The sequence below is a fragment of the Prinia subflava genome, chromosome 2 (assembly GCF_021018805.1).
Source record: "Prinia subflava isolate CZ2003 ecotype Zambia chromosome 2, Cam_Psub_1.2, whole genome shotgun sequence".
Classification (NCBI taxonomy): Eukaryota; Metazoa; Chordata; class Aves; order Passeriformes; family Cisticolidae; genus Prinia; species Prinia subflava.
In genome coordinates, this window is record NC_086248.1 from 93,393,911 (window position 1) to 93,417,204 (window position 23,294).

At 38.2% G+C, this 23,294-nt stretch overlaps 1 protein-coding gene across 1 annotated transcript in view; it reads right to left on the reverse strand.

Moving 5' to 3' along the window:
* Window positions 1–23,294, reverse strand: part of USH2A (usherin) — a 372,599-nt gene that overhangs the window by 43,194 nt on the left and 306,111 nt on the right. The window contains exons 59-61 of the mRNA XM_063391039.1: window positions 19,518–19,676; window positions 18,709–18,871; window positions 12,489–12,843 (exon numbers count right to left, since the gene is read on the reverse strand). Coding sequence (XP_063247109.1) covers window positions 12,489–12,843; window positions 18,709–18,871; window positions 19,518–19,676 — 677 coding nt within the window. The remainder of the gene's footprint in view (window positions 1–12,488; window positions 12,844–18,708; window positions 18,872–19,517; window positions 19,677–23,294) is intronic.

Below are 23,294 nucleotides of genomic sequence, written 5' to 3' on the forward strand. Positions count from 1 at the left end.
AGGTGATGTTTTCTTTCCTATTTGCTCTCAGGATCTCTAGTCAGTCTTTTTGGACCTGGACTTTCCAGTAACATTAAGCACAGCACTTAAATATGTCACTGTCTTAAGCTACAACTATAGTATAAATCTCATGATCTATTGGTACATCATTGGTCTAGCATTTCTAGCACAGACTAGTATGAGAGAAAATCTAAATTATCATCTGTCTTGAACCCCTGAAGAGAAAACAATAAAAAATAATTTTATTATACCATAATGACAAGAATAATACTTCATCTGGGAGAAGATGTCTTCTGACTTCTCATTAATTCTTTTTTAAAGCCTGTTGAAATATAAGAGCTCTGCGAAGTTTCATCCATTCTGTTTGTACAGTGCAAAGTTTTCTTTATAACGAAAATACAGAAAATTTATCACTGCAAGGAGTCCACTTCCCTCATCCTCTTGCAATATTAAAGGTGCATTTGCAATTCTGATCTTGTGGGACAATTGTAAACTTGGAGTCTTTTTTTTGCAGCCACTAGTTTAGCATCTCCACACTGAATGGAATATTTGCCTCACATTAGGAACTCTGCTCTGGATGGGAAAAAAATAAATTGATGCATTCAAATCTGCAGGAAGTGGACTTCAAAAAATACTTGGAGCAAAATTCAGAACCAAAACAAGTAATGATTTGTGCTCTGCCCCAGTAGGTTAACTAGATCCTGGGACCTCTGTACATCTTCACATTGTGCATATACTATTCCTCAGTGTCCTTTTGGCACACAGACAACACATTCCAGGGGCCTCACTGGATGGATCAAACCCCAGCAGTCACATCATCTCCACCTTAGGGTGGTGTGGGCACAGGACTGTTTAGAAGACAAACATGCTACCATAAAAGAGGAAGGTGAAATCCAACCATGGATTAGTTCAGAGAAGGCAGCCACAGCTGCAAAGTCAAAGAGTTGAGGATGTTGGACTGCAGGTCCAGCTGCTGCTCTTGTGCCAGCCATAGGATGCCTTAAGTGAATACCCATGTGGTTGTCTCCCAAAACTTTGCCTGTGTAGCCACACAGCCCCCTTTAACACAAGACCTTTAAAGGACATTACCTAACTGAAGCAGAGTCCTGCCTGCTGTAAGGACTGTAGGACCCTCAGAGTATCTGGAAACAGAAACAAGTTCCTAACAAAAATCTGAAAAACACAGAAGTTATTTTCTACTAGACCCTCAGGAGGGAAATTCCTGGTTCCTATATCATCATAGTCTCTAACTGTGCTCTTAGGAAGGAGGGCTGGTGAAGGGGAAAGAAGGAAGAAGGAACAGTTTGCAGAGTTTGGGTTGTAGGAGCAGAGCAGCCTAAAGGTGCCAGAGGTGTAACAGGTGATATTTGATATCCTAAAAGCTGTAAAATGGCACCTACTAATAAGGTGAGAAACATTTCTCTGAATCCACCAGCAACTTTGTCTGGGGTTCTTGCAGCAAGCCCTCCACTTTGTGGGTGAAAACCTTCTTTCCATGCTCATAGTTTTTCTTGGCACTCATAAAGCAGTTCAACAAGCATATCCTTTCCAAATCATCTGGCTTGTCAGATGCTGATGGAGGGACATCTGTACCAATCTCTCTCTTTCTTTAAAGACCAAAGAGATTTTCTTTAAAGAATGCTAAAGAAACAGACTTGAGAATACAATACAGTTTTTCCAGTTAAACAATAAAATCCATCCATCATGGGTCCTTGTGAGTGGAGTATTAATACTCTTGGATGCTCCAGATCCCAGGTGTCGTGCATTTCTGTAACTTTGGTCAGATAAAAAGTTCAAGGTGCTGAGAGAAATATTTGTGTTTTATGAAAGGAAAAACTCATAAATCGGACTTTGTTTCTTCCTAATAGAAATTATATGTGTAAACTACTCCTCCACACTGCAGATAAGTTTTCATACTACCATACTCACTAGAGTCTACTATTTTTTGCCTTCTGTTTCTTTGGAAACAAATCAACCAACCAACCGACAATTATTTACGTTTGGATGTTCTCATTTGTGATCATACTGGTACTGAGAAGCAAGAAGGACAAATATGAAGACTGTTGTGAACTTTATTGAATCTGATTAACTGTCTGGTTTGGGCTCAATTTAAATTTGTCAAGACTAAAAGTCCCCTGTCATCTTTTCCCTGCTCCACACACAAATGAGATCTTCACACAATTCAAAAACTCTGCTAGGTCTGAAGACAAATACCAGAGCTGCCTGTCAGCTCCTTCACCAGCCAGCCAGCCCAGACAGCTAACCCGCAATCTCCCTTCCCTTGCCTCTCTGACATTGCTCAGTTGTGCCTTCAACGTTGTCAAAACGCATTTTGACCGGCGTGAAGATTCTGCAGGAACTGGGTGCCCTTGCCAGGGTGTGGAAGTTCCTGCCTTCGGAGGGGCACGGCAGGGGGGAGCAGCATCTCTGCTGGCACAGCAGCCCCAGAGGGATGAGGGAGGCAGGGTGGCAGCATTGGGGCTCGGGACCCTTGGTTTCCATCACCCTCTGGGGAATAGACAGCTCCAAGGGCACATTCCCCGAATTTCTGATGTGCACCCAGGCAGCCTCATCCCCAGCTGGGAACATGCACTGCTAGGCTGTTTTACCAAAAGGCTGGCATATATCAACTACCAAAGTCTGTGCATGGTTTAAAGCAGGAGGGGTCAAACTCAGTACTCCAAACAGCATTTATTATAAACGTCTGTGATTTTCCCTCTTTGAATAGCCATCCAGAGATTTCCCTTTACAAACTTAGTAGCTCTATGACTATTTTCGAAATTAAATAATATTGGCTAATTATTCAATTTATTTAATTACAACTTAATTCCCACCTTGTATGAATCACCAGAATCAGTCAGTAATGCACCTGCTGACTGGATAACCACTTTCATTTTGGTTTTTGTTTTACTGCCATTTTCAACAAACTAATTTTTAAGAATGCCAATGCTGTTAATAAAACCTCACAGAGCTTTTGAGCTTTGAAACCATTTTAACACACTACCATTCCCCCAATAATCTGAAAAACAACAGGAAGTCCCATTATAACCCAAAAGAGTAAAAAGAATGCTGTACTTTGAAATGAGAGTCACATTTTGGATTTCTTTTTCATACCCAGTTAACTTTATATACAGCTACAGTATAATGTGATTCGAAATTTATACCCCTCCATTGTCACCTGGTTCAAAATGCATTGGAATATTCAGGGGTTTTTTTCTGTTTCTAAAGTCTCCATCAGAGCTTGTGTGAGAACTGGAATAAATAAGCAGCCACATTTTCCCATACTGGAAAAGTTCCAGAAGGGAAAGGGCTCTTGACAAAGCTAAAGGAGTTTTCAAGACACTTTCTATTTCCATACTCGTTCTTTTGTATGCTAGGTTGCCTGCCATTATGTTTATGTAATTCTGACAGTGTTCTTAATGACACACTAACAGATTGTAAAACACGCTGCTGGCATTTACTTGTTTTTTATATTTTTAAAACAATGTCCTTCATGTAACAGTAGTTAAGCGCGGCAGAAGGACATCATTAGAGCCATGGTTAAACTGTAATTTACACCATTAGGAAGGCAGGAGCAATTTTTATTGCCTGGCAATTTTCTTGCTGAAATATTTGGACCATATGGCTCAATTTGTGTAATAACCTTAATTTCAGCACCCTTCAGGTCTGCCTCCATCTCCTACGGAATGGTAAAATGCGGTTTAGCAGAAAAGGCAACTGTCTATACTTAGAGAGTTGAGATTAATAACATGTCACGTCCTGTTTTTGGTGAAGGAATTCGAACAGCGGCCAGATGGTATCTCTACAAATAACTGTCAGGGGTCTTGATCTAATCAATACAATGTATTAATACATCTCCCTTCGCTGCTTCTCGAGGGGCTAGCGTGCAACATCTGGAAAGATTGGGGGGACCGCCAAGTAGAAAGCTGATCCTTTTCAGAATCAAACTGAGCCCAATTAATTTTTCATGTATACTTGATAACTGTTTCATAATGAGCTATGCGTCTTGACGGAGTTAGGGTTGGCGGCATGAGAGGCTTGTGCTTCCTATCCCCATTCAGTCCACTTACAGAAACCAACCCATTAATCAAACTATCTGGCATAAAAGTGAAATCTCAGCTCAGCAAGAGATCAATAACCATCCTTAAAAAAAAAACAAAAACAACACAACCACAGAAACAACAAAGACCCCACCACAGAAAAGGGTTTAGTGGGCAAAAGTATCCAGGCATGACATTAGTAATTACTTTAAGAAAAACCAAAACTCAGTGCCATACTCACTTGACAGGCACCTAAACCACAGAATTTAATATTAGCTTCCTGTCAAAAAGTAACATTTAAGTCCATTAAAAATACACTGCCATTTTGCTTTCTAGATACAGAGGCCATCTGGCCCCTATTCACTATAATTGCTATTACAGTCTCAAAAATAATATTTATATAATGTTGTAAATTAACAGACGGACACCCATTCCCACTCCCAAAATGCTTTCTATTGATAAACTCATCTTTTAGTACTATGCAGATATTAGGGTCTTGCTCCCTAAAGAAAGAGGGGGCAAGATTATAGCCAAGATTATACACGCATTCCAGGGCTTTTTGTAAAGTCTTAAAAGAGGAGAGAGAGAGGTCACTTGGCAGGCAGAAAATGGGAAACTGCAACAAGCGTAGGGGAGATGAGCTTCAATGAGGCTGTGAAGCTGAGTGATGGGAATGGATTCAAAAGGGAGCAGTAAAGAGAAAGGACAGGAGGTCAGCTGAGAATACTAAACTTATCTGGCATAGGACACCCCACGGCTGTTTGATGAGAATGACTTTGGTGACTGTAGACCTGGATTAGATTCAAATGGAGTCCCCAGTGGTATGACGCTCTATGTTATATTACCAATTCCCACAAGTCCTATGGCTTGCTTTTTTTTTTCCTTAAAAAAAAAAGGTAGGATTCACTGTTTATTAAAATTACCCTTTGTATGCTAAAACTCCCCATGAAATCTAAGCATGTGACATAACACTTCTCAGCCAATTTGAACAAAATACCTTATCTGTGGAGGGAAGTGGGGCTGGAGGGTAGGATGGGGGCTCAGGAGTGGCCCTTCTAATCATCAGCTGAAGAACTTCTGTATCTGTAACTGTTGGGCATGACCCTGGGGATTTTAGGAAGCTGCCCTATGACTTCACCAACAAAGAGAGTTATCTTGGAGTTGCCTGATACATCCACTTAAGAATGTTGGCTAAATATGAATTAAAATCTAGTCAAATCCAATTAAGCATTTTTTAAACAGATATCTAATTTGAAAAACAGCTGTACATATTATCCAGCAAATTTCTGCCTCCTCCTTCTTCATTTTGATTTTCTACTTATATAGGAAAAAGCATCTGTAGCTTACTAAAATGTTGCTTTTTAAAGCTTAGTGCAGTCACATAATGAGGCACAAAGGGAAGAATGTCCCCATAATTACATTTTCTTAAAAAATTATATATAATAAGATGAAGCTTTGTGGGGGTTTCTGTTTTGATTATTTGGTGTTTATAAATTAAAAAACATTCTGTCAGTGGTGTTTTTCTACACTGCCTGGTTAGATTGATCTTATTCTCACAACTGAAATGAAAATACAGAAAAAATCACAGAGAAAAGAATAAATATAAAGCTTATATAAAAATATAGAGAGAGAAACAGCATATGGAGCATTTATGCAATCTCATTTTAGTCATCAGCCCTTAGGCTTTGTCAGGTGGTCACCCATTCTCTTATGGCTACAGCTGCACCTACAATAAAGATTAACACTTCCAGAGTGCTGCCCACCACCGTCTTTCTGCCAAAGAGTACCATCTTTCAAACCTGTCAAACTGCATCATTCCATTGTGTGGGTTAAGAAAGCTGATTAGTCAGTGTAAAACCAGCCTCCTTCTTTGACTGACACTTATCTGTAGCAGCACACAAGTGCACCACAGGAAAACAGTCTCATGTGAACATATGCAGCCCAAGGTAAATGTCCATGCCTTAGATGTTCGGGACATTTCATGGTCTGTAGAGGACATTCATGCTCTTAACTAGGTTACGTGTCTGAAGTCAGACATTATAAATATCTCTCAAAAGACCTAGTTCTCTGTGTTTCACTCATCAAAACGAAGACTACACAATGGGTGAAAAATGGACCTCCCACAAGGAGAAACCCAAGGATAAAACAGACCAGATTTTTCCAAATAGGTAATTAATTTATTTGTAGAAGAAATTGCCTATTGATCCAGGTACTCTGGCCTGGTCAATCTTGAGTGTGGTTAGGTGCCATCAGATATAACTGTATCAGTGTTTTTTACCTCTATATGGTCCAAAAATATATTGAAAGACAAAATTATGTCAGCTTCACGTAGCACACTGAATTAGGAAGAAAATATGAAAGAAAAGCAGAAGTGAAATAAACTTCTTTGCTGTAACCTTCACTAATTCAAACCACCAGTTGCCTGACAACATATTAAGACCTCACAGACACCAGACAAACCTTTCTTGCCTAACCCACAAGGATTCTTTCCTTCCTGGCAGAGTTCCAGCAGGGTCTAAAGTTGTGTTTCTGCGGCTGCCGGAAACATCCAGGAGACAGTGAACTGGCCTTGTTTACGGCAAGGATTGTATAAATAGAAGAGCTGAAGCCTCTCTCTTTCCCCCTCACCATTCCCCTCCAGTTCTATTACCACAGTACTTTAAAATCATCAAAGTTGTGCAACAATCCATTTCATCCTTTCTGCTCTAATTAGGCAATTGCACATGTCTGTCTTGATAGGTGGGGCTTACTGAACCACTTAATCAGTTTCTGGAGGGGCATCAGAGTGCCAATCCAAATCCTTATTTAAACAGAGCTGGGGTGCCAAATCCAGCATATTCTGCAGCAGCATGGAAACAACAGAATCTGTGAGACACAGACTGCCTCACACACTTTTTTAAAGCAGCCGTCAATGTGAAGGAGCACTTGTCCTGTATTCATCCTATGTAAGCTTCACAGGTCTAGAGTTTAAAACATGGAATGCACTTTACATTACTGGGCTTTCCTGGCAAATAAAACAATTAGAGCAATTCCAGTACAAGCCCTTCCTGAAACTGTGCTAACAAGGCTTTGAATCTTAAAAACTGCATTTAAATCAAACGATTCATTTGCAAACCCATCACATACAGCGCACACATAGTAGGTGGGGATCATTTCATTGAAATTAGAAAGCAAATGTCTCCATACATGAGAGGTCACCAGTTGTTGTACATTAAAATCTTTTCACTGTTAAGCATAATTAAAATACTCTAACAGTGGTTTCAGTAATTTAAACATTGCAGTATTGTTGTAATATTTTTCTAGGCTTCAAGAGTTCACAATTGTTTGGTCCAATCAAATCTGGGAACACTGGAGAAGTTATCACCCATCAAGGTAATTACTTTCAAGTTGAAATAATTACTCCATCAATGTTAATGGTCTTTCAACTTCAATAAAGCACTCACCTGCCGATAATCACAGCTAACCTCTTGCTCTCATGCAATTCCCTCTCTATTTAGCAGGTTATATTACAGCCGTTAGAGTGGTCACTTGTCCTGAACAGCTGCTGAATTTCACTTTGATCGTCTGTGAACCATAAAAAAATTAGTCATCTGAGTATGATTTCCCCTAACCCACAAGCCCTTGCAGAGCTGAGGAGATGATCCTTCGGCTGCAGCAGGGCACTGCTGAGCACCCATCTTGCTTCTGGTGGTGGCCACTTCCCACTGCCAAACAGCAGCACAGGAGCCTAATTAACCTCTGCCCTCCACCCCCGTTTACAGCTTTCACTCATTGCTAAGGAGCACATCTTCTGAATTTATGGCATGTGCAGGGATTCCTTCACTTACACTCATCCTCTTTTCTTAGGGTGCACTCCATTTCCCAGGCATCTGCAGTAGGCATGTATAAAAAAGTTTCACTGGTCACTCTCCTTGGCACATCTTTCTCTCATTTTTGTGGTTACAATTTTCATTACTTCTATGAGAAAGTTGCCATGTAGAGCACTGCATGCTGCATTACTGAATAGTCTGTACAAGGAAGTCAATAACTATGGGCTATCTCATCTCTAATGTTGCCAAATGTTCACAGGTCTATATGAGGGAACAGAAGTGAAGAACTACAAGTGAATGTATTATGTATTTTTTTTTAATGTAATTAATAAAGGAACAAACGAAGTAATTAATTAATTAAAGGAACCAACTCTGCATGCATGATTCCAGATATCTGTAAAATCCTGCATAGGAGGCATGAATATATGGCAGTACTGGCCACTCAGAAATATTTCTGATATATTATTTTTGATACAGAGTCTTTCAACAAGTAAACTATACTTAATATTCTGATTCAGTTTATTTGATATGTAAATTCTGTCTTCTTATAACAACACAATCACATTAGCCAAAGCCTCATCCTCCTACCAAAGTCTTTATTACTGCTATTCTGCAATATGTCTACAGATTTCCCTGTCACAGCACCTGCCAAGAGAAGCTTGGCCAGTGCAGTTACATCCCATCTCCCCAAATAATGCAAGGGAAGCCAATCTGTGTTCTCAACTGTTAGCACAGCTGCATCCAAACCAGAGGCTTTGCTGGGGCAGTGATAGCAGCTAAGAGATGTGTTAATTTTTTTGATCCCACACTGGCATGGTTATGCCACGAAAAAGCCTTTAAGGATAAGTTTGGCCTGAGAGCCTCACATTACAAAACATGTGAGAAGACCTGTGCAGAGGTGCAGGATTTCCCAGGAATAAGGCCTATAATTCTTACACATATCTCTTGCATCCTCTGACAAACACATTGCACTTTGATCTACACTTGGCTGAGGTGAATTTAACACACTGAGACCTTGATTCTACATAATAATAATTAGGGGGCACTGTGCAAGGCAGTTTTCCTTTATAAGCCTCATCTCTGGATGCTTTTCTTTCTCCAATTGTTCTCTAACAGCTACATATCTTTTACATTTATTTACTCATCTTCCTGGCTTTGAATTCTCCTGTCCCCAATAAACAACCAAACACTTGATACAATTGTCATGGGAAAAACAGCATTACACACCCACAAAGTGTCTATCAAGAAATGTCCAAACCTATCCACAATTCTACCTCACAGCAACATTTGGATCACAGCAGTTAAAGGGCTGTGATGCTTTGATGACATTTGGCAGGCACTCATTGGCTTTATAATGAAATCAGCTCTGGGTTCTGTGTTTACAAGCTTAAGTCCTAAGTTCACAAGAGTGAGCTTGCTTTGACAATCTAGTCACTTTATGCAGATTTCTGTAAATGAGAACCTACTGCCACGCCATTCCCCTGTAAATACATCTGTCTCATGTTAATGCTGTCAAGACACTAAATATGATTCCCACTTTAGAGGGTTAAAATGAACTGCAAAGACATTGTGGGAGACACTTGTGCTGCTGTAACCAGTCCTGACTTGCCTTTGCTCTGCAAATAAACCGGAATGTCAGTTTAACTCGCTGTCACCTAACATCTGTCACTACGCTCCTGGCCAAACAAGCTAAGGAAATGGGTGACACTGCTCTTTAACTGTGAAGCATCAAAATGGCTCACGTGTGTGTCACTCGCTTCTAAAGGTGCAGGACACCCTCCCTTCATTTCAGGGGTAGCAGCTTTTGCTCTCAGAACTGAGTTCTCATTTCTATCTCCACAGGCATTGTAAAATTTCAAGGGGTCAGTGATAACCTTAAGGTACCAGAGAGCCATACCTTTGACATATTAACTCAAATACATATTAATGGGGAGGAAATAGCTGGATTTGGGGAAGGTATAGCAGATAAGTCTCTTAAATTGTTTGAAAACCCAGAAGATGCTTCTCATTTGGCTCTGAAATGGATAGAAATAAAGCTGTCATATAAGAACAGTCTGCAGGGACATTAGCAAAAGCTTAGTTTGTATCCTGCAGTGCCACAAGGATTGTATTTCTCCTCTAAGTTTGGGTCAAGCTTTATGTCCTGGGGCAGGCAACCAGGGTGCAACCAACAGCGCAAGGGTGGGATCAGCCACGGTGATTCTAGCACTGCTTTTTTTTTTCTGGAATAATCTAATGGGATAAGAATGGAGCCTAACAGATTAAATAAAGGACCAAACTCATTGCTTTCTTAATACTTTAAGTCTTACTTGTAACATGGAAGCTTGTGAGAGAGAATGACTAATGGCATATCCCAGGAGGGAGCTCCAATAGAGATGCTTTAGGAGATTAAATGATTCAGCCTAGTACCCATGAAGGCTGTATTTTAAAGGGGCACAAGTCTAATCATTGAAATTCTAGTTGCTTCAATAAAGTTACATTTTAATTAAAGTATCTCATTCACAAAGCTAAAGTTAAGGATATATCAACAATTTTATGATAAAATTCTACTTTTGAGCATTTATAACTTTGAAAGTTGGTGTCCAGTTTTTGCCTGCTGGGATAACCTCCTGCAGATATCTTTGATAACAGAACTCCAGGCACTTTAGGTCAATATCTTTGATTCAAAGCTTTAGCTGTTCTGCTATACTCCAAAGAGGTAGGATTCAGATCTCAGGTCCTTGGTATAAATCAGCAAAAATTCTACTCAGTTAATGCAGCTGCAACAGCTTAAAGTGAGTGCAACTGATGGAGGAGATGTGCAAAAATACTTGTCCCCAAAGTGTAGTATAATATTTTGAATAAAGATGGGTAGCACATACCATAATTGACCCATGTTCAAGACAGAGGACAGTAGAAAAACCATTCAAGCCAGCTTTGCTGCAATGCTAGTAGAACAGCTATACATATGCTGCCAGAGTGTCATTTTGATTCAGGATAGTGTTTGGGGAAAATAAAGGATTTTGGAGCCAGGAAAATACTAATTCAGCAAATAATAGCTTGTTAATCTAAAAGGCTTTTAACTGATGTTGTTAAAGAAACACACTGTAGCAACATTATTTGAAATACCATTTTGGTAGGTTTTATTGCCCACAGTACAACCATCTTGGACATTTTCTGTTGCTGGCATGCTCAGAAGACATTGTGATGCATGACCAGCCAGGTCAATTCTGATGCTCAGCAACACATTGCATGCTGCTGAAGCAGAGCAGTAGAAGTCCTGGCTTTTCACTGGCTTTAAAATCTTAGGTGCATCATCACAATTATGATAGTGGTAATTTTTCTTAAAAGAAGTAAAGGGAGCTAAGTATCAAAATGACACTGAATTTTATAATCCCAATTTACTTTTTTAAGCCTGGCATGCTGTGCAATGTGAATGCAACTGCCTCAGAAGGCAAAAGTATACATTATTTCTATAACTCAGTTCAGGATGTGTTCTCCTTTTAAGAAAAAAAATATATTACAAATTTAATCCATTCAGGAAGCTAGACACAAAACTGGTCTGAAACCCTGTGATCAAGGGTATGTAAGATTACCAAGATGGAAACTTCTTCCACTGTGTCATGTAGAGATTTATCTGAGGAAGTTACTCAAAGGTTACTACCACGTATTCCAGGGAAAGCTTTTTAGGATCCTACTTCAATTATCAACAACATATTTCAAAATTGGGATAATAAAGACTTTCAGGGATTTCTGGTGTCATTCAATACTAACATGGACTATAAAGATAATTTAGGGAAAATTATAGGTTTATGAACTTGAGGGGGCACTGCTGAGGAAATCAAACTTTATTACAACCTCTTTAAACTTTTAAAATTTATTTTCAGAAGAAAAGCAACTACACCAGCTGTCCTAATATACAACAGTTCGGTCCAACTATCTATAAGCTGTCTTGCTATAGAAAGACTAGAATGCAATCTATAGCGGGCAGGAGCAGTGGTAAATGCACAAAACAACCATTTCTGTCCCTGGTTTACACAACCTTGTTAGTCAGTTCACAAAACAGTGCCCTTTCCCAAATCTATCCCTTCACACACTGAATAGAAACAGGAAAAGGAAGGGAAAGACAGATCAGCAGTGCAAAGTAACATTCTAATACAAGTACATGAATTGGAAATAAAAGCGGAACTGCTTTTATTACGGATGAGTTATGAGTTGAACATGCAAATGGGTTGCATATATGAACTCTGTAATTACTAATTAATTCATTCACTTTATGATTCCAACTGAAATAAAAAATAGAATTCTATACAAGGAGGAGTGATATTGCTGTTCTTTGTGCAAGTCCTGTGAAACTACTTCGCCAGTCAGACAAAAATTCAGGACAGTATTTTCAGAGCAAGGCTAACAAATGCATATGCTTAATTCCTCCAGAATGACACATCTGTGCTTTTGAGTAATCTGCTTGGCTATATGAGAAGTCCAACATTAATGTGAAATGTTTCAGTCTGCATTGGGCCAAACACAAAACTTAAACCAACAAAACCAGGTAATTGGAAACCCCACTTTTCTAACTGGTGTTAAGGGAGATTTTAACACACAACAGAGATCAAAGCGGAGGAGAAATGTCATAAAACTGGTTTTGTGGTGCAGTTCTTACCATTACGGTGAGTGCTGTGACCGCTGGGGTGCTGAACGTGGGGTCGCTGTGTTTTTCTTGGTAGACCACTCGGTACAGAGATATGACACCGTTGGGGGACACCGGCTGCGTCCAGTTCAACTGCACCGAGTACGCGCCCGTGGCTTGTGCCCACGGGGCTCCCATGCCCCACGGGGAAGCCTCCAGAGTCTGGGCTGAAGCCCACAGGCTGTCCACAGACCCCACGGAATTCTGAGATCTGGCACGATACTCGTAGAGAGTGAAAGGCTGGAGAGCATCGGATGCATCAATGAATTCCAAAGGTCCCTCAGTCCAGATGAACAAAAGCAGCTCTTCTTGACTGCCCACGGGACGTCTGGAATTAAATCAAAAGCAGTGCTTTTAAAACAGAAAATAGCTTTAGCAGTCCCATAATAGTTGAACCTAAAGTTCCAAGTTCAACTTGTATCTCAGAAAAATGTAGAAATTATTTCTGTACATTACACACACACAAGGAACTAAGTGCCTATCTTTGCACCTTAAAAGCATTTCCCTGAACTAGGTGCCAAATAGTGAAGAAGAGTTTTTTGAGGTAATCAATTAATTTCCTTTATCTAGAAGAATACTACAAAGTATGGCAAACAGGTGTGCTGTCAGGGTCCAGGGCAGCAGAGTAGCAACACAAAAGCATGTTGTCCTTCTAGGATAAACCACACCACAATGAAACTTTCAGAACTTAGAACATGAAATTTTAAATCTATCTGTAGTTGCTAAGCAATGTCTTGAATTGTAATATGGGTGCAAGTTCTCAGCATTTCTGAAAATCAATCTATTTACAGAGGTGCTCATCTCAGAATCCCTCAATTATGGAAAACTTGTGACCAATATTTACTGGAGAAAATGTTACCTGGTGAATAAGGGATAAATATTCTATCATGGCCTCCAAACTAAAGCTGTGCACTTTCAAAATCTGGTTTGCTCACACTAAATATCCCATTTTTTCCTGTAAATTGAATAAGTAGTCCCATGTGCATTAACTTAGCTGAATTTGCAGCTACACCACCAAATCTCATTAAAATATCACACATAGTGTTTTTTGTAATAAAAAACCTTATTTTTTCCAACACTGTTTTTGTTTAAAAATGCAAAAATAGGATATATGGAGAAAATTCACTTTACTGGTTTTTGGCACAATGGGTTTTTCTTTTTGTACGTACATATGTACATATATGTATATATAATAATGCATACACAGACACACACTTATCTACACATATATATGCATATATTACTACTGCAGGTATGCTTGCCTTGGACATGGTGATATTTTGAGTACCAAGCTGAGATTAAAGATGATCCTCAGCCCATTTGTAATACAGTCCCTTCTTCTATATAATTTACAAGAGTTTTAATAAGGTGAGCACTCATCTTCAAAACAGAATTATCAAATCAATTCTTTCACTTGGCATAAAAATGTTTGTTTGAAATTAAGTTGGTTACATTTAAACACTGTGATAAATCTCAGTGATTGTTGGGCTGTACTGCACATGAATTTAAGTATTTCCCCCACTCTTCACAGGAACCTTGGCTGTTGCAGAATATAAAAGCACTTTCATCCTCCATGCCAACAACAAAAATCCAAATTATATTATCTACCACTTTAATTGCAAGTAGGGCAAATTTCAAGAAGTAAAATTGGTTTGTCTGGCTACTGGGTGTCATCATCACTACGCACATACAGAAGCTGAAGAACATTTCTTTGGCAAGAGAAAATCTGTGTTTCAAAGAATGCTGTTGGATTTTATCTTGTTAGGTCATACCAAGAATTAATTTCAAAAAAATAGCATTGATTTTTTAAAACTGATAATCTTAACTGCCTGTAATAATATATTCCCAGGTATTAACATGCAAATATAAAGAACATAATGAATGCAAGTGTGTACACAGCTGTTTATTCATCCTTTGTGTATAGGCATATATAAGGCAGGAATGAAGACATTGTTTTCTCATATGAAACTAAGTTCTGCTAAATTCTGAGATAAGCAGATTATATAGACACTGTTTAGATTACAAGGGTTAAAGTGTGTTATTTTTTTTTAAGAGTTTTGAGGTACAATTTCACTATCATAGTGAAATAGGCAAATTGTAAGATATGTTGATACTGAGGGTGGGTTGGCAGAAATGGGCAAAGACTGGCAGGTAGAAGAAGCAGGAAATATTCCCTAGAAATTCTCAATCTCTCTGTAAAAGTCAGGGTCCAAAATTTCCCATTGTCTCCAAAATTTCAAAACCAATTTTTTATACAATTGTCCATGCTCCATTATAATGTCAAGTTAAGCCTTCTGCAGAGCTCTTCCTCAGCTGCTGTTCACTGACACAATGCAAGACATGTAATTTTGAAAGGTGAATCATTACTGCATCTTTCTCCTGCACCTAAAAATATAGTCTTTTCTCTGTGTACCCAAAAACATGTCTAAAAAAATCTCTGTAAATAAGGGAAAAGAGAGTACATTTTAATGTAAGAAAGTCACATTTAATGTGTCTTTCTGACCAAACAGTATGGGACTCCAATGAATACATAAATTTATGTTTTATAAATATTCTAAACTCTGTGATAAACTGTTTTTTCACACTGAATGATCAAATATGCCACCAACTGTAAGCTGATTCACAGGCAAAGCTGTACAATGTAGCCTGGTTAAGTATTTAGATCTTATTACTGCTGAATATTTAATGAATGAAACTTATGGTTAGGTAAATGGTTCCATCTGTAGTGCTAAAAACCAGAATATCTTCATGTATGAATAAACTTTGAACAGAAGTGGTTGAACAATCTGTAATCATTTCAAATCGTCTTAAGATTTAAGATTCAGCTGCTCATTTAACTGGAAGTATTTCTTGTGTACAATGAGCTGCAAAGGAGAATAACACTTCCAAGAGCTGGAAGCCGTCTCTTAATCTGCATAGTCTGATTTGCTGCTTACGTTCATATTGAAGATGTTCAGATAGTTATTTTTATAAGGGCAAATTCTCCCTGCCCCAGTGCCAATCTGAGGCGAATGACATAAGAAGGAGGATATAATCTCCTTTGTGACAGATAACTCCAGAGCTGTGCTGCAGCAACGCCGACTGCAGCGCTCGCCCCTCGGCTCCCCTGTGTGCGCGGCGACGGCAAAGCCCTGAGGTCTCGAGGGTCAAACCTCAAATTTTCCCCACAAGTTTACCTTTCACCATGCAACTAAATTACATGTTTCAGCACTGCTTGCTGCTTTCCTTAGAGTGGTAGTGAGTTATATTTAGGAACACTGAGAAGTCCTGGGGTAAAATTCAAACAATCGGGAAATCACGCTGTCAAATGTGGGGAACAATGCAACATTAGCAATGCTCCCCCTCTGCAGTTCCACATTTAATTAAACAAAGAGACCTCACATTTATATTCAACAAATCTACACTAACGTAGCTTTCATGATCTGGGGTATTATTTTAAAACATGAGTTCTGATGCAAAAAAAAAAAAAAAAAGGAATTTGAAGTTATTGCATGTAATATGCTAGTTTAGATTGGGTATTAGATCAATTACAGGTATAAATAAAAGCCTTCAGGAATTCTTGTACCCAATGACATAACCATCCACAGGGATTCCTACATTAAACCATCCAGTAACATATGTTCCTCGGAAGCTGTCTTGGGTACATCTCATGGTTAAGGGTATACAGTTAAGCAATGAATTAATCATAAAGAGTCAGTCTGGAAGCCTTGCCACTGCAAGTCACGACAGCCATTGAGACATGTCTTCTGTCTTAAATTGCCTCTTGATTTTTCTGCTACATTTTCACCATTTTCAGGACGGTTCAGGTAACCAGAGCTACCTTTCAACCTCACAAATGTATACTAAATAATATAACTTATTAGGCAAGACCTAGACAGTTTGACAGAAAAATTCAGCTGCTTCCTTAAGGAAGTTACCAACCAATACTTCTAATTTTACAGGCAGTATGTCTGTAAGGGAATCTCACGTGCCTCCTACACTGTGCATCCTGTTAATCAGTTGAGAGCAGTTCCATTAGCTCATGTGACCTATAACTTACTAAAATGCAGCAACAAATATATATCATCTATTTTCATAATATTTTTTTCAGAGTAGCAACTTCTGTGGTTGGCAGAACGATGTTATGTCATGATGAATGGGAACAGAGCTGGATTAGGTGATTGTCTCATGAACCAGATCTTTTCTCATTCACAAGCTCTTCTAAGCTGTGGTCCTTGCTAGAAAATTTTAAAAGCTTCAGATCTGTGTTTAAAGCCGCTTATGAACTTAAAAAAAAATAAATCACCATCTCCTCTATCACAAAATAACATTTTATTTTTTTGTTTCTAGCAAAATGGCTGCAAACTTGGGAGTAGCTTTATGATGCCAGAGGAAAGCACAAGTCCTGCCACTTTAATGTGCAGAGATCTGCACGCACACTAGGTCCCCAAGCACTCCAGGTTTTGAGTTAAATGAATTTATTTTGGTGGCGATGCAGCAAGGAAGGGGCACATACTGAAGAAGAAATTACATTCCATAACCTCCCATAGAAATACTGCAGTCTTACTGCTATAACAATGTAAGGCCATGTGTGGCTACAAAATGAAAAAGAACTATGTGCTTACATCCCATTTCTGATTTTTTTGCAGCTATCTGAGAAAGATTTGATATTGTTGTTGTCTAAGCACATTTAAACTTCAGCTGAAATAACTGCCAAGTGATTCATGCCTATGTAGGTGAATATACCGATTGTATCTGGAGCCCCAGTGCGCCATTTTCATTTCACTTTAAATAAAAAACAAAATGTATCTGTGTCAGTCAGTGCCCTTCTGCTGTACTCAGAGGTATCAAACAGGCTACAATTATGATTGTGAAGTGATTGTGTCACATTGGAGGAAGGTTTATTGCTTTTGAGTCTGCTAGGCAGTAACACATTCTGTTTCATATTACTCTTTATATCATTGTTTGGCTGTGACTAGAATAATCAAATGCCATCAAATGCTGTCAAATTCAATTTACAGTATTTCTCACTGAAGCAGGCTTTCTGCATTATATTTCCTGTTTTCCCTTTCTATGGTTGCCATGGAATAGCAGGGGTAATCATCAGCTTTATTTACAAAACCAACAGAGTGAAGACATGTCTTGGGCCATAACAGACACTTTATTCCTCTTTATGCAGGGGAGGGACTTGGGGTTTTTGATCAGACAATTAAAAAAGACAAACAAAGGATATTTCAAGACAGCAGGAATTTTTAGAGACCACTAACATCTTTAAGGCAAAGGTGAATTTATATTAATTATCACTGAGGATTCCAAAATGTAATTGGATTTCTCATCTACTCAGTCACATCTTTAATACAATAAAAAGTCCCAAAATCTTTGTGGGAGGCTAGAATCAGCCCAGCATGTGTTTTCCACACATACTCAAGAGCTGGAAAACCCAGGAACTTCAGAGTTTAAATCCCTCTCAATTATATGGCTTGAGTTTTATATTCTCTGACTTCTGATGCAATTCAAGAAGGTTGCTTCAGCAAGCTTTTAGCAAAGGGTCAACACGCACAGCAGAGATCAGTGCTCTGCTAGTTTAACACTGCCCTAAACACAGCTATCTGTACAGGAGAATCCTCACACGGGGCTTAGGAAACTCCTCATGGGAGGTGAGGATGCATCAGTCAACAACCTACACAGGGCAGATGAACCAAAACACCAAGGTACATGAACAGACGCACTGTAATCGCCGTCCAGATGACTTACTTAGGAACATGAGTTATCTTGGAAAACTGATCTGGTTTAGGAACCTAGATACCTTTTTCTGCTTTTAAAATCTCAGAAGTGCTGAATTACTCCTGTTTCTATTACAAAATTCTCAGCTGTCTATCAGAGAAGACTGAAGTTGGTATGAAGTGGTCTGGATAATCACAGTACAACTATCTATCCTAAAAACTTCTCCAAAGATTTTTTTGTTCCCTTGAATTTTTAAAATGTACTTTCACATGCTTCTTGTAATTTGTATTTCAGGAAGACGATTCTTGTTTGAGTTCATATTCCCAACATGGCTATCCATAGAACAGTTTCTTATCTTTCTTAGAATTTGAAAGGTAATATTATATTTTTTCATGTACTTCTACACTTTTTTTCACCTCCCAAAAAATCAAGGAATAAAGAAAGGAGCCATTAAGTAGGACTAAGAATCTGAGGTGATAAGGGCATTTACCTGTAGATAAAGTAGTTAGTAATAATGCCATTTGGTTTCCTGGGTGGTGCCCATTTCACTTCTATGAGTGAAGGTCCAATTGCTTTTACAACAGGTGGGCTCAGTTCTCTGGGAGGTGCTTCAGCAGTTCTTGAGTATGTCTGACCACCCACTCCACACCCACCTACAGAAACAGAAGTTTGTGTACGGATAAGAGCTTTTTCCTCAACAAAAAAATACATTAAAAGCAAATGAATTTCAAGTAAAGAAGCTGCTGGTGGAAATGGTGTCTCATTTCACCTCATTGCATTGTTAAATATTCATTTAAATTACCACAACTCTATTGATGAATTACTTCTGATTTTCAGCAGTGAGAGTGAGGAGCAAATTGGTTCAAAATTGTTATTTTAGAAATATTTATTTCAATAGATTTTTGAAAATGTCCATTAAAGTCAGGGAATTTCTAATTTTTGGGCTCTTCTCTCCTGTCTTTTTGATCACCACTTCTTTTTGGTGAGAAGTTACAGAACAGATTCAGTTCTGTACATCCATTTTCAAAGACCTTTAGGCTGCTTGTGAAGAGCTTTTAATAAAGCTACACATATGACCTAAAATACATATTTTAAATCTCCATTTGATATATTCATAATATATGGAGAAATACATCCGTGATACATGAGAAATATTCAAGCCTTCATTCAGTGCTAGGCTTTCTTTCTACTATGTAAACATTTGACTCCAATGTAGAAGAATTTTGTCTCTTTTGCAGAGTTGGATCTGTCTGGAAAATCCCTTCCAGTCACACAGATGAGTGTTTTAAATTGCCTTACCACTCTGGCATGCTTGTATTCTTATCTCATACAGGGTGTAGGGATCCAGGCCATCAACAAAGGCAAAATGTGCACGTCCTACCGGCTTCACCAGCAGAGTGGGGCTGCTTGCATTTAGTAGGATGTTGTATTCCAAAGGCACATTGACAATGAATATCCCTGTTGTGAAACAGAGAGGAACCAGTGATTATCTGAAACACTAACTACAGTGCAGGACAACTTCAAAGAGCCATTCATCACATGCAATTTTAAATGTAATCCCCCTCTGGAGGTTTTCCCTACTGCCTCTTTTGAAAACTACAATCATTTAAATATAAACTGAAACAGATCCATCTGCAGATTATAAGTGGAAGACAGACATTATGGTTCTTAGGTAAGAATCAAAATTCAATTCAGTCAATGCCTGTTTTGCAATTGCCACTTCTGGGAAGACCGACCTTATGACTTGGAACTAGGCAGCTTTTATGTATTTTGGAGGAGTAACAGCTGTTTGAATAGTCGTATGATCAAACAAGAGAATTGCAACCATTCAGCAAATTATGCCTTTTTAGCCCAACAGCAGTAGCTGAGTGTAGGTTCTTAGCCTGCTTCAGGAGTACAGTACAGTAGCTTGAGCCAAGAAACATATAATTTTAAATGATGTAAAAACAAACTGTTCATTTTTTTGTTTAAAAAAACCCTCTCATTTTTTAGTGTTTGAATTCAAACATTTTCTACATTTATTCCTATTTCCATGTTGTCAGCCCCTAATTTTCTAGTTTTCTTGAGAAGCTGAAAAACTCAGTTCCTTCAGAAGAACAAACTAAGCCTTACGCCATCCCTTTAGAACAATAGGCAGGTATTCCTGGATATTGTCTTTTCTGCTTCCACATGGTGTTTCTAAGGGTTTTGGTTGATTGGTTTTGTCTGATTTTTGGTTTCCTTGGGCAGTATTTTTTATTAGGAAATGGGCTGTAGGCTTTTTAATTTTTATCCACTATAGACTGGTCTGTGCAGACAGCAGCAATTTCATAAACCAAGAGAATGACCAAAGAAGAGTTTGTATTGTGTGTTTCCTTCATTCTGCAGCCACATAAGGAACAGCCTTAAGAAAGGACAAAGTACAGACTAGACAAGGTTCCTTTCTGAGATGAGTCAAGATATATCTGATTAGCAAAAGCACATTTCTCTTTCAACACAACACCTACTTTAGATGTCACAGAGATGTCTTTGTGACTGCAACAAGGACCAGATGCCTGTGAGCAGTTCTGAGACTTGTCCAGACCTTGAGAATCATTCCATTTGTAACTTGGGAAAACAACTCAGCTTTTTCTCCTAATTACAATTTTGGTCCTTTTCTGATAAAGTATCTACATTGATACTATTACCCCGAAGCTACAAAGAGCATTTTTTTCCACTGTTGTGCATCTGTTAGATGGGGTTTTTTTTAGCTAGGTATGTATGTGAATATACATAACTAAACCCCAAAAGTTCGCAAGAAATCAGAGATTTCAAGTTTTAGTTGTGGTACTATGAACAACTGATGTACTTTGAAGGATCAGAAAAATCTTTGAAACACCATGTTTTTACAATTCTCATAAGAAAAAGAGGCTATAAAAATCCCAAAGAAATAACATTCTGCTGCCTGACTAGATGCTAGACAAAGAAAATGCCATTACACTAAAAAGCTGAGAAATAGCCCTGAAGTAGAGGCATGACTTCAATCTTATTCAACTGCTCAGCTTACAGGAAGAACAAAGATGTTAGGAGTTATTGGAAGAGGTGAAGGGAGAAGGAGACAAAAAACGCAAAAATTCCTCTGTAAAATTTTCCTTCTTCAGTGTAAAGTTACAAGAAAAATACCAAGATCTAATTATTAAGAATGGAATAACAGAAATACAACTTTTAAATCAAGGACAATGTTACAGAGTAAACCTGAGAGGTGATCTTGACATAGATTTGACTTGCATCAAAGAAAATAATTTTTTGCCTGATTTATGGAAGATTAAATGCTCCAGAAGAGTGCACTTGAGTTTGCAGTGTAAAAATTTGCCAGTAATTAAAAATATATTGTTAAAGATACTTATTATTACTATTAGTAGCAGTATTTCCACCCTATAATGGGAGGGTCTGTAAAGGATACAACAGAAAATCTGAAAGAGTTTGAAATGGTGCAGAGCACACCAATAGAAACCTATTTTCCATCTCCTAGTTAAAGTCCCCTTCTTCTCCAGTCCTGCAAACTGACAAGATATTTCAGCCAGAAAACCCCATTCCTTTGTGAGAGTGATAGAGTTCAGTTTTTTGCATCTGATCAGTGCATTAATTCTAGGCAAAAAACACCAGAAACCCTTGAAACTGAAACTATTCAGAATGCTTGATTTCCCAAGGAAGTTTAAATACAAACAAGGACAGCTGAGTCCAGCCGTCATTATGCAGCAAAGGACACCTATTTCAAAATAAATGACCTATCCAACAACATTGGGTAGTGTTCTGTCCATATCAGATATTATTAAAAAAACACCACCTCACACCCGAAACACAAAATCTTAAAATTCTGCTAAAAGTTGCACTATATTAGGCATGATACCAATAATTAATACGCTCAGGAGAAAAAATACTCTCAAGAAGTGAAAATGAAATTGTAAATAAAATCACATATGCATCCTGAAAGATTCCAATGTCCAATGGAATCCTTCTACACTTTGATCAAAATCATTGACTATGAAGATCAAAGGATCACTTCCTAATCTGAAAAATTATAATATAAACTCTTACAACACAGAAACTTGTAAAAAAACCCCTTTCCTTCAGAACAGCCTTCAGCATCTGCAGCCAGTCTGAAACCACTACCTTGTGTGTTCTGATGACTGAAGGAAATTAAATGGGCATATTTGTTAAAGTCATCTGGGAAACCACACGACTTGGTTAGTTCCAGGGTTCATAAATTTATGTCAGAATAAAAGGAACCGTAAAAGCACAAGTGAACCAATTTACCCTAAATGCAAATGGCAGTTTTGTTATTTGGTGTCAAAGTTACCATGAGCACAATGACAACCTGCCATAACACATTTTCATGTTCACTAAAGAACAAGGATTTAGTTGGTTAATATTCCCAGCAATACTCTTTTTCATAATTTACAACAACTAGATGCTGATAGGTTATTTAACATTTATGAAGTTAAGATGTAATCAGAAAAACCCTGATTATCTTTACAAATAAAAAAGTTAAATTATTCCCCTTTTTTCTTCTCTGTGACTTCATTTCACAGCAGGTGCACATTTTGCAATGGGACAAATCAATCAAGTGAAACCCTGGGTTTTTGTGGGCATATTTGGATAACATTTAATGAACAATTCTGTGCAAAACTCTGCAAATTAGGTTTGACGGCTCTATGTACTTCAAAACTAGGCTAGGTCAAAAGTAGAATCTGCAGAACAAGATGCTTGAAACTGGAGGTAAAAAGCCACACACTTACAGATGGGTCACCCAGAATCTGTTTAAAGTTAATTGCTAAAAAATTGTTTACTATGATATGAAATCCAATCACAATTAAAGTAAAATAGTTAAACTTCTTCACTTATAGGAAACAAATACTGCAAGAGGAACAGCATGTCTTTTAAAGTTATATTTTATTTTAATATTTAAATTCACAAAACAAAATAATCTATTTGGCTTCCTGAGATTATTTACATTATGCTTCAAACATCCAGATGTCTCAGTTTGGTTGCATCAAGTATTCCCACCAAGACTCTGGAAACAGTAACAGCTGGAGGTGCTGACTGTTTGCAAGACAC